This window comes from Typopeltis vanoorti, chromosome 2 (genome assembly GCF_054136105.1).
Source record: "Typopeltis vanoorti isolate ZY-2024b chromosome 2, IOZ_Tvanoo_1.0, whole genome shotgun sequence".
NCBI classification, from domain to species: Eukaryota; Metazoa; Arthropoda; class Arachnida; order Uropygi; family Thelyphonidae; genus Typopeltis; species Typopeltis vanoorti.
The window spans coordinates 119,343,084-119,356,043 of NC_143550.1; the positions used below are offsets into that span (position 1 = coordinate 119,343,084).

Here is a 12,960-nt window from a genome sequence, read left to right on the forward strand (position 1 = left end):
AATTTTATAGGCTGTATATTTCTTTTTGGACTCATCTTCAGGTTTTATCAAAGAGTTCTGAACATGTCTCCTCTTGTTTGGGACACTGAAGATAACCAAAGAATTGCTTTAAAGCAACAGAAGAAATTGACTTTTTTAAAGTACTCTGTAGGGTAGATCATTTATAAAATTTAAATCTTGATTAGATACTTTCCTTTAGTGGACAGTGATCAGCATTCTGGTTAAGATCCTGGATTACTTACAGTCCCATTTATAATTAACCCTTAGACGAAAAGGTTATGTGGGTAGAATATGTGCCTTCCATATTCTTGGGATTTTTAGACCATCATTATTGTTAAGATTAAGGTGGTTGATAAGAATTTAACAGGCCTCCTTAAATTTACATTCATACCATGTTTTGGTGTGATGTAAACAACAGTGCCTTTCTAGTCAATACTATATACAATATTCGGGACCTTTCTAAAAATGGTCTAAATCCCAAGAATATGGAAGGGGCACATATTCTACCCACATAACCTTTTCTTCTAAGAGTTAATTATAAATAGGATTAAGTAATCCAGGATCTTAACTCTAATAACCACTCATGTTAAATTAGGACACCACTTTTGCTGTAATAAAACTTTCTATATGAATTTATCTGATGATGCTATAAATAGAATTAGCTTTGATGTAGTTTTTTTTCACTAGAGGTCAGGCCAGTAGAATAATGGTTGATCAAATGGTTGCCTCTATGTATATATATATATATATATATATATATGTGTGTGTACTCCAGATGATAACCTTAATATGAAGGTTGAAACGTCAAGAAATTAAAGTAATTATTTCTAACAGTTATAGTCTCCATAATTTGTCTGAAATGAATTGATTAGGTACTTCAACATCCAAGAAAGCTGACAACCAATATGATTACCCCCCCCCCCCCACACACACACACACACACTCCTCTTTTGACAAAAAAAAAAAAAAAATGGCATCAGGTAAAATGTGTTTGGCCTACAGTGGTTTAAAACTGCAAGTTATTATCAGAGATTCCTGTTAACTGAACGTTGCATGATCTCTTGATGAGAAAGTTTTTTCTCTCTCTCTCTCTCTCTCTCCCCTCCTCCAAGGTTCACTAGTGCTTCAATTGTTGAAAGAGGTCATACTGTGAAAAATGGGGGGGATTTAAGTAGACTATATTTTGCGCATCACCAGCCCATAGAAGATTTTGTCATTTGCATGACTAGTCATCTTCTTTACTATAACATACAATTGGCTGTATTTAACTAGAATTTTGATATATCACACTTTTCTACACAATACGTTGTTGATATATAATGTTTAGCAGTTTAAAACCATTTTAGTCTAAAGAAAGTCTTAGGTGCATTTTTATAGTTCTAAACTTTATTAACTCAAAAAAAAATTATTTATATTTAAAAAAAAAAAAAAAAACTTGGTTTTGTAGATCAGTGCTTTTTTTTGGAAAAATAAATATAATTATTTTATTCTTAATAGGAGTTTTAGTGGAGCTGATTAAAAAGTGTAAACCAGGATCAAGTGTTATCAGTATATGTGAAGCAGGTGATAATCTTTTACAAGAAGAAACTGCAAAAGTATTCAAAAAAGAAAAAGAACTGAAAAAAGGTAAATGTTTGTTGAATTTAATAAAAGAATTAAAATGATTTAATAATTTTGAAGACATGTGATGACACTTATTTTTGGAATTATCTCATCATCAGTTGAATTCCAGAATAATATCTCTTTGTCGTTGCATTATAGGAAGAACAAGTTATGTAAGAATCAGAATTTTTAAAAAATTATTAAACCAGAGTTGCATTAGAACTTAAAATGATATTCTTTAGAGAGCAGCATTTTAACATAAATATTGCTTTGTATACACACACACACATCACCTTTTTCTCTATTCACTAAGACATCACATTTTGTTTTCCACTCAATTTGTGATACCAATAATAACTTTTGTAACAATTGATAAGTTCCAGATAGTCAAGAGACTACCTGGAACTTTAAACGTTTAAAGAAACATTTAAAATTATATTTAGGTGTAAAATGAAATAAGATAAAATTGGTTGACATTCATTATAGCAAATAACACTACAGTAAAATTGTTCATTCTAACAAAATGTCATTTGTTATAATGAAACCAAAGCTCCCATAGGCATAATGCTATTTTAAAAAAAAAATTACTATGACAACCTATTACTGTGGTTTCTGAATTTGTTCTAGTGAGTGAGTCAACTGTATATTAAAGGTAGATGTCCTTATCTTTATACAGTTCACTACAAGTCTTTTGAAGACATATGAAGCTCAAGCATATAAAAATTAAATTTAAATATTTGCTATAAACCTATACAATAGGCACAACTCTGTGTACAGAGTTATTCTTTTTATCTTTCTAAGGATATCTTAGAAAGATATCCTTAGAAATTATATTTCCTGTAGAATTTCAGTGAGTAAAAATGAATTTCTTACTATCCTATATATATAACTTCTTATTTCATCTCATCTCATCTTCTTTTTACTGTCTTTTACCTTGCGGTGTCAAAGGTTTATTAATCATCGCACCTCAAACCGTTCATAGGATAAGGTGGTCAGCCCTACGCCTCGGTGTATCCTATGTCCTGTAATGTTGAATTCTCAAGGCCGGTTTGCCTGCTCTGCGGGATGAGACCCCAGGATAAAGTGGGGGGGGGGGAAACCCTACTGTCCACGCCCAAGACTGGCTAACTTGGCTATGACTGAGGAAGATCCTTCAGCTCCTCACGTCACCGACAGGAATCGAACCTATGACACCCCTTCCCCCCAGGCATATGGTTGCGAAGCGCACAGCCACTAGGCTAACCGTGTGGACTAATTCTTATTTCATACAAAGAATTATTAAATGGCCATTCTAAGAATTGTAAAATATGAGCTCAAGAAAAATATAGGTATATCTTTCTCTCTCTGACTTACATTTGCCATTGACTATTATACCTTTTTCTAGTAAGCAGGTTTCCTTAAATACTTCATTCCTTCATTTTGTTGAAGTAGACATGTAGAATAATTGTAGATTTTACTTCACTTCATGGAGCATATGCCACTTGTTCCTTATTTCAGCACTTAATATATTCACTGATACAGAAAGGCTCGATACATTGTACTTTCCTTCTGTTATTAACTTTAGAGTTCCTCACTGAAATCACAGAATTTCACTTGGCTTTTTTTTTTTTTTTTTTTTTTTTCCCCTTGCTTGTTTGGCATTCCCATTATCCCTCTGACAGCTGTTCCATTTTGAGTTAGACTTCTTTATAATTCCAGCCTTTTCATCCTCTCGTAGCAACAGTTGAAAACGTTCCATATATTTTACTGGAGTTTGATACTGTTTTATTGAGATAGCTGTCTGAGTAATAAGTTGTACAGAATGCTCAAGTGCATTAGTACAAGACAGACAGTATTTTCAGTGAAAACATTAGAGAATAGCTTGAAAGCAGACTTAAAAAATGTATTAATTAGCTTCAGTTCATTTTCTCTAGTTGCCAGTTTCATTGCATTTTCTATTAGGCTTTTTTTTTTATTTTCTCAATCTTCTTTCACATCCATGTTTATTGTTTCAGTTTCAAGTATTTAGTCTTGTTTGGCATTAGAAACTTCAGAGTATATCTAAATCTTGCATCTTGTACATGACTGTTTATTAAGACTATTTCAGTCCACAAAGAAAAACTGATATCTCTTTAGGAATTCAAGACCAAGAATAACCTGTATTTTAGGATTAGCATTCTCTCGAAGAACAATCATTTGATGAGAACCCTTCAAAGGAAAACATGAAATAAAAAGAAATCACTATAATAAATTTAGTTTAATCCTTTATCCAAGTGTGTGAAAACAAAGTTTGCACCTGAAAGTATCTTCAGGACTGGGGTAAAAGTGGTACAACACTGGGCGACTCCTTGCAAAGGTGGAGCAAACTACCAACACTCCTATCTCAGTATCTCCCATAATGCAAAACACATCTCCTTGTGGATATGTATAATGTTATGCATTAAGGGAAGGGCCACTACCCAGACTAGTTTCGACCTTTATTAAGGTCTCTTCAGTGGGAGCCAGGCCCACTGAAGATAGGAGTGTTGGTAGCTTGCTCCACCTTTGCAAGGAGTTGCCCGGTGTTGTACCACTTTTACCCTAGTCCTGAAGATACTTTCAGGCACAAACTTTGTTTGCACACACTTGGATAAAGGATTAAACTAAATTTATTATAGTCTGACCAAGTGAAAAATAAACTTTCAACATCTTTCTCTAAATCCAGAGTAATTTAATAAAAAGGTGGCACACCGTTTGGCATGGCTCCAAACCTGAAACACCTTCTTGTTTCAGGGAACATGTACCATTTGCTTCCCAACTGAGCACACAACATTCTCACTAATATATGAAGGCTTGTTACATTATATTGTCCTTCGATATTAAATTCACGGTTCCTCCTTGGAGAGTAGATTAAGATGCATATAAAAAACTTTTCCAGGTTCACAGAATTTCACTCAGTAGTTTTTTCCTCTTCTCTCTTTTGATGTTTTTGTTACCTAGCAACAGCTGTTCCAAAGCTCACAAGTAAATGTGCCTGTCTGTTACTGAGATTCAAAGCAACTCAACTGACTGCAGCAATTGCAACTATGAGTGTATTGCATAGGAACATTTTTATGAATAGACATAATATACATACAACATTATTTGTAATTCCAACATTCTCTCCCCATTCACACTATTGTATCCCTTAGGGAAGTGCAACATTATGGTAAGCAAATTGTTTAAATACAAATAATAATATTTGGTTAACCGATCAAGTGTTGATCAATTTTATTAATTAACTGAACCAACTAGTTTTGCCACACTTATCTGTTGGCTTCTTCAGGGCACTTACATATAGGTTTAAACACTCTCACAATTATGCGTAACTGCATAATTGTCAGTTGCAGTTACGCATAATTGTGAGAGTGTTTAAACCTATATGTAAGTGCCCTGAAGAAGCCAACAGATAAGTGTGGCAAAACTAGTTGGTTCAGTTAATTAATAAAATTGATCAACACTTGATCGGTTAACCAAATATTATTATTTACTAATTTATGATCAAGAAAACAACCTTCGTGTTGTTTAAATACATTTTAAGTAAGTATTCTTTGTTTTTTCACTGCTTAATCACATGGTGACTTAATTGCATTTTTTAAAATTATTTTATCATATATAATACTAATAAAAAATTAAAGATGCCAAGAAATTATATTCTTGGTTTAATCCTTTATCCAAGTGCAAGCAAACAGTGTTTGTGAGGTATCTTCATGACTGGGCTACTTGTATATAAGGCTAAAGACTTCACATCAGTTGCCTTAGTAATGCAATTCATTGTGGGAAAGGCCACTACCCAGACACTGCTTTTGACCTTGATTTGAGGTATGTTTAAAATGTGAGGATACCTCTCCAAAAACCCTGAGTGATCTACAGAATCACTCTAAATCTGACTGAGTTACTGTAAAATATCACTGCTAAACTCAGCACTGGCTCCACGCAGGTGGCAGGCAGAGCCTCTCTAATCCCTAGGAGATACAAACCCAAAGACAAACATTACAAAATGTCATCAGTGGGAGCTAGATCCAGAAGAGATACCAAGGCTGAAGTGATGCAGAAGTCATATATTTCCCACATACAAGTAGTCAAAAGGGTCACATCTTATTATTAAAATTCTCTGGATTAGAGATAGAGGTTGAAATTTTTTCACTTGGTTATACTATAAATTAAAGATGCCAAGAAATTATATTCTTGGTTTAATCCTTTATGAATTTATATACCCTTGGATAAAGGACTTAATGCAAAATTATAATTTCTTGGCATCTTTAATTTATAATATAACCAAGTGAAAAAACTTTCACCATCTAATAAAAACGAACATAATTCACAATTATTTGGGATGCTTACAACTTTTGTAAGTTGTTTGTAAACCTGTAACACGTTATGCAAAGGTCATTTCACAAGTGTTGTGTTGTTGTATTTGCCTGTTATTCAACGTAATACATTTATAGGCATTTAATATAATCTCTATTGTGTTCCCATCAGCAGACTTTGCATTTTTATTTTTTATATTTTTGTTTAACTGAAATTAAAAAAAAAACTTTTTTGTGTCTTCAGAGTACAACTTCATGAAGCAGATGTTGGATAGTAAAACATAGATATGGCCTGTTTATTCATGTTAGAGATATAAAGTCTTTTCCTAGTATCTTGCTTATTCATAATCATGTTAATAGACTTTCCATTTCCAGTATTGGTAAATTATTTTGTATCATTACAACAAGAGAAAACAGTGATTAGATATAAAAGTTTCTGAAGTAGCTGATCGTATATATATATTAACTATTAATCAGATTTATATGATGCTGTGGTTCATAGATGTATACTTGAATTGACAGATATACAACTTCATATGCTGTATATTGAAAAGTAGCAGAATTGAACTTTAAGTTATCACTCTTTACTAGATATTATGTCCACAATATGGGGGTTTCCCCAAAAAAATGGTGCCATTTGAAAAGCAGGTATTATTGAAAAAAATTTAGATATAGTCATCTTAATTTTTGTTATAGCAGTAATAAATATTGTGAATGGTAGTTTGTAGCATCAAATTTTTTTGTGTTGAACATGTATGCGAGCTCTTTATAACTCAATAGATATTCAACTTGTAACTAGGCTCTTAGGCATTCGAGTATTTCCAGGGTAACTGTAGCCAGGTACTTCTAATCTCTTTAAACTCTAGAAGGGAAGTCAATTTTTACATATGTATTATTCTTTATGTAACTTCCATAAGTTATGATTGGTTTGAACACTGTCTTATTTACAGCTACTTCAGCCTTTGGACTAATTTCTAGCTATTCCAGTTTTTGGATTAACTTGACATTGTTTGCATTCAAGAATGTGCGCAAAAACTTGTTTTGCTAACCTTTTCTCTCCCATTCTGTTGGTAATTATTCACTGTCAAGTTTCTTCTGGATAGCTTCATTGTTAATATGGTTCTGCCATTTGTTCATTCTCCTAATTTTCTCAGAATTCTCATATTTGTGCTCTCTGTCTTTGATCATGTGTTGTATTTCTAACCCAACTCTCAGATCCATAAGTTAAAATTGGTGTAAACATTGTATTGTATATCGCTTATTTAGTGTTTTGACTCATTTTCTCTTATTCTGTATAAATTTATTCAACTGACTCCCCACCATACCAACCTTGCTTATTCTGGTTTGTTTATTTTTCCATCTTCATTAAAAATTGTGCTTAACTAAAAATAGATGAAATCTTTTGCTTGTTATATAAGCTTTCCATTGAAAATGCAGTTGAAGTTTTCCATATTCCTACCTGTGTTTGCAGTTTGGTCTTTGTATTGCTAATTTTCATTGTCCTTGAAGAGTAGGAAGATCATCAATGGAAGATGACATATCATTTTCCATTGGTGCATATCAAATAAATAATTTACCTTCCATTATAATAAATGTTTTCCTTACTGTATTATGTCTGTTGATTGTTTAAAAAAATTAGTAAAAGATTTATGTAATCCATAATATAGATATATTGTTATAACTAAAAAAAAAATCATTATTAGTGCATGTAATCTGACTGAGATTTTTCTTTGCTGTTAATCCAGGGATTGCATTTCCAACGTGTGTATCTGTGAATAACTGCATTTGCCATTTTTCACCATTAAAGAGTGAACCAGACTATATATTAAAAGATGGAGACATGGTTAAACTGTAAGTCATTCTAATTAGTTTGGTTAATTGACTGCATACAATGTATAACCAGTAAAGTATATAATTAATTCAATTTTATATTAATTATTCATATGCCAAAGTGTTATATGTTGCACCTTTCTTTTGGACTATTGACGGGAACAGAAATTAACATAGAATAGTTAGCATAACAAGTACATAATTTTTAAAAACATTCCTTGAAAAATTCAAATGAAGTTGACTATTTTTGCATAATTTATTCATTCAAGTACCATTTCCAATCTGGTTGATAGCAATAATTCTCGACATATTCCTTTCCTGTTCATCTCTGAAGATCTGTATGGTACTGTTTCCCCTTCCATGTTCATTGTTTTTCATATACAGTAGTTAATGTCTGGTTGGCCTTTTCTACAGTTTTCTTTGTGGTGATTATATTGGTCATTTCTACTTCTTTTAGCTCATGTACTAAGAACTTCATTTTCCTCTTCCTGATCTCATTCGGTAATCTTCTTTTTTGATTTGCTGTTTCAAGTGCTTGATTGTAACCTTTTCTACCCAGCTAATCCACATTATTCTTCATAGTGACTGCATCTCCAGAGTCAAGTATTTTTCCATTTATTTTTTGATAGTCTGTTTTTCTGAGATATCCATAATGAAGTACATATATATGTCAATAGTCATCTTTTTGTATTTAAATAGAAACAAATACTTACCATGTTGGTATTTGTTTCATGTTACAAAAGCTGTTTTTGCATGATTATCATAAAAAAATGGCAAAAGTGCAAGTATAATACATCCATGATTAAATATGAAATGCAGACAGCATATTGAAATTTGAGTTATGATTGGCACCGTTTAAATATATTCATGACTAAAACAGGTTTTTTGGTAGATAACCCTTTATATTTAATGATATCGATATAAAACAGGATTAGAGGTAAGACAAGAATTTTTAATAAGAATCGAATGACATCTTAATTACTCCACTACTTTGTTTGTCTTGGAGACATCGTTGGGGTTAATTTAGAGTAATTGTGATGTGCATAAAGGTAAAATAAATTAAATAGAAATAATTAGAATTAAAGTTGCTGGAAGTGTGCCCTCTACAGATGTTAGTAGGTTGCATTGGATTTTGAATGGGTGGTGTTGTAACAGTGATTTTCCTTATCTTGGTGAGTTTCACACAAATATTTGTTAGGTTGGTTTTTTAATAGCATTTATTTTGCTGATTTCAAAAAATAAATAAAAGTCTTTGCAATGATGAACTATAGTAGTTTTTTTCCCCATTTGATTTTGTATGTAGTGTTCATAGCATGGTTTGCACTTGACTGTTCATAATTGTAATGGCATGTGTATTGTATTATTATTATTTTCTGTGATATGTACAGGTCCCAATAAATGCCAGGTAGGGAAAGAGGAGATAAATCATCTTAAGTAGTTATTAGGAAATTAAAAAGATTTTTAAGATACTACTTCCACAAAATTCTCCTGATAGGTTTGGACACACCTGATATGTAAAAGATGAAAAACTGTATGCTCCATCATGGTGACCTGGCAGATAAGACTAATCTTTCACCTCCCAATTTGTTTGTGATTATGCCACCTAAGATTAGGTGGCATAGTTTTTTTTTTTTTACCAGTCTTGAATGTAAATATATAGCTCCTTTCTTTATGTATCTTTATTATTAATATGGGTCTGTTGTTAAATGGCATTTGTAGTCTCGTCTTTGAATGTCTAACTCAGCGTTTCAATCCATATTAGCCGTGCTTATTTTCTTATCTGTTTTCAAACTTAGTTTGTCATCTTCATGAAAAATTGGCCTAAATAACTGAAATATTTTGCTTTTTCTATTTGTTCGCTATTAAAAATACATGTTTTTCCTGTTCCTGCCTATTTTCATAGTTTACGTTTCTGTATGCTAGAGGGCTACATGGTGTGTAGTGTTTTCAGAGAGCTCCCGAAAGCTAAGTATAATTTTGAGTGAAAATTGGAATATTGGTTTAAATCATAACGTAATATTGTCTATTGTTGGTAGCTTGTTGTGTCTGTGTGATTTTGGTGTGAATTCCATTTATTTAACTTAGTATTTTAACGATACGTTTCATAGAATAGCACATGGCGCCAATGCAACATAAGATAATGTGAGTAAGTTTGTCCAACGTGATGTGTGTGGGATGTATGCATTCCCGAAGGAGGCTGGAGTTTGGATGGAAAGTGATTGTGGTGGGAGAATGTGCAGAAAGTGTAAGCAAGTGAGGAATTGAAGTATGTGTCAGGTCGTGAGATAGTTATGGTTGAAGAAAACCAGAATATGAGTGAAAATAATGGCTTGATAGGAAACTGCGATGTTGTACAAGATGGCAATGAGAGCAGTGATCAAAGAGAGAGTGAAAGCAACTATACAGAGAGAGAGAGAGAAAATGGTTTAAATGATGAAAAAAATGAGGAATTATTTGTAGGGAGTGAGATTGCTAGGTTGCGCGCAGTGATACAAAGTGCGCAGCAGCAGTTAGAGCACCTGCAAAACTTTCCAGAGTGCCTTGGCTAACGGAAATAAACAAGTGTTTGAAAGGAAAAATAAGCGTAAGAGTGGGAAAGTTTCTGAAATGAAGGAAAGAGTGTTGTATGGTGACTCGTTATTAAGAGGAGTGATAGATGGGAGTTTAACTAAATCGTACTTGCCGGGTGAAATTTAAGGATGTAAGTGAGAGTATTAGAGCGCAAACACAGAGGGGGAAAGAATTGATAGTTGTTGCCGGTACGAATGAATTGAAAGGAGATAAATATTTTATGAGAGAGGACTTGAAAGTATTGTTAAAGGTAGCAAAAGAAAAGAGTGACAGAGTTAGGATGGTGAGTCTGTTGCCACGGTACGACAGAGAAGAGTTTAGAAGGAGGGCCATAATCGCAAACGACTTTATGCACAGGTTATGTAGACGGTGTGGTGTGGAATGAGGTTGATGGGCGAAAGGATTTATACAAGATGGATGGCCTGCATTTGAATGGATTTGGTGTGCGGAGACTGGAAAAAGTGTTGCTGAATGAAGTGAAAATCGATGTGCAGAATCAGGGAAACTAGAACTACCAAGGATGGGGGGTGAGTAGATATGCGGACATCAGTGAGACAGTTGAGTGTAAGAATGTATATAATGTACCTGAGCCAGTACTAAGGACAAGAAATCGGAATGGGATAGTTAGAATAATGCATCAGGATAATGGTGGGACAAAGGAACCTCTGCATTTCATGTATACTAATGTAGGAACAAGAAGAAAGAATTTTTGACCTTGATTGGCTCTTCCTGGCCACAGGTTATTGGCATTAGTGAAACATGGCTGACAGAAGATAATATAGTTAGTGAGATAGAATGTATAGGTTATAGTGCGTTTAGGAGGGACAGAGAGAATAAAATGAGGGGAGGAGTGTTATTGATGATAGCTGATGAACTGCAGCCAAGGATAATAGAAGTTGTATTGCAGGATAGTGAAAAGAGCTCATTCGAGGCTATTTGGTGTGAGATTGAGACTGGCACAACAAAATATACAGTTGGGTGCTGCTATAGACCAGGTGATAAAATAGATGGTGGAGATAGTATGCATAAACAAATTGATGAAATGAGTGGAAGGAGGGTAATTATTATGGGGGATTTCAACTATGGTAACATTGATTGGAAGGAGGAGAGGACACATGAGAGGAAGGAAATGGATTTTATTCAATTATTAAGGGATAACTATCTGAGACAGCATGTAATTGAAAATACTAGGGGTGTGAGAGTGCTTGACCTGGTAATAGCATCTGAGAATTTGACTGTAATGAATATGACCATGTTGCCACCTATTGGTGAGAGTGATCATAGGGTCTTGACTTGGGCGCTCGCCCAAGGTGTGGAATTTACAATTAAGACAGGGTACATGTAAAATTACCGTGCTGGCAAGTATGACAAACTTAGGAGATTGCTTGGATCAGTGCAGTGGCATGTAAAGCTGCAAGGGCTGGATGTCGATAGAGCATGGGAAGTGGTCAAGGAGCATTTACAGGAGGTTATGGCTGATTGTATATCTAGGGTCCGAATAGTAAAACAAGTAGGGGTTAAATGGATGAATAACACCATTAAACTTGAGCTGCAAAAAAAGAAACAACTGTGGAGGGAATTTAAAGAAAAAGGTGACCTGCAGGCACACGAACAGTGTAAAGCACAGGCCAGAAGGGTAGCGATTGTGGTAAAAAAAAGCAAAAGCTGATTATGAAAGGAAACTAGCTATGCAAGCTAAAGAGAATCCCAAACAGTTCTTTCAATATGCTGCAAGCAAGGGGAAAAAAAAAAAAAAAAACTGTACACGGCAAAATGATTTTAAGGAATGACGATGGTAAGGAGGTCACTGAATCAGTCGATATAGTGGAATTACTGAGTGAGCACTTTGCAAGAGTATATCATCTAGGTGGTGACATTGAAAAAATGAAGGAACCATTACTTTATACGGGAATTCTGATGAATGAAGTGGAGGTGAATAGTCTATTACAGAACCTTAATGTGAATACATCTGTGGGATTAGATGGTATACCGGCACTGCTCTTACGTGAAGCGGCTAAAGAATTATCAGTGCCCTTGACCATGTTGTTTAATCTGGGTCTGGGGTCTGGTTTAGTCCCGAAGGTGTGGAAAGGGGGGGAAATAGTTCCACTGCATAAAGGAGGATCCAGGACTACTGTTGCAAATTACCGACCGATCAGCATATCAGGAGTCGTTGTCAAGGTCTTGGAGAAAGTAGTCAAGGAAAAAATACAGGAATGGATTGATGAAAATGAGATACTGTATGGGGGACAGCATGGCTTTGTGAAGGGTAGATCATGCCTCAGTAACTTGCTGAAGTTTTATAACACAGTGACAGATGAACTGGATAAGGGTAATGGATTTACAGTGATACTGCTGGACCTGGCTAAGGCATTTGGCAGGATACCACATGGAATTCTAATCCGTAAACTACAACATATGAGGAATGGGTATAGGGTTGGTGAGATGGATAGGTGGGTGGTTGATGGAGAGATATCAGAGAATAGTTTATTCAGGAGTAGAGTCCAAAAGACACCTGTGACTAGTGGTGTGCCGCAGGGTTCTGTTCTTGGACCACCGCTGTTTAATTTGTTCATTAACGATATAGGGGCTACAGTTCATTTGTTTGCTGATGATGCAAAGTTGGGTAGGGCAATAGTGAATGCAGAAG

At 34.3% G+C, this 12,960-nt stretch overlaps 1 protein-coding gene across 1 annotated transcript in view; it reads left to right on the top strand.

The window, feature by feature from the left end:
• LOC150109377 (proliferation-associated protein 2G4) overlaps nucleotides 1–12,960 on the top strand; it is a 179,035-nt gene that overhangs the window by 51,178 nt on the left and 114,897 nt on the right. The window contains exons 2-3 of the mRNA XM_090407788.1: nucleotides 1,498–1,626; nucleotides 7,655–7,760. Coding sequence (XP_090263914.1) covers nucleotides 1,498–1,626; nucleotides 7,655–7,760 — 235 coding nt within the window. The remainder of the gene's footprint in view (nucleotides 1–1,497; nucleotides 1,627–7,654; nucleotides 7,761–12,960) is intronic.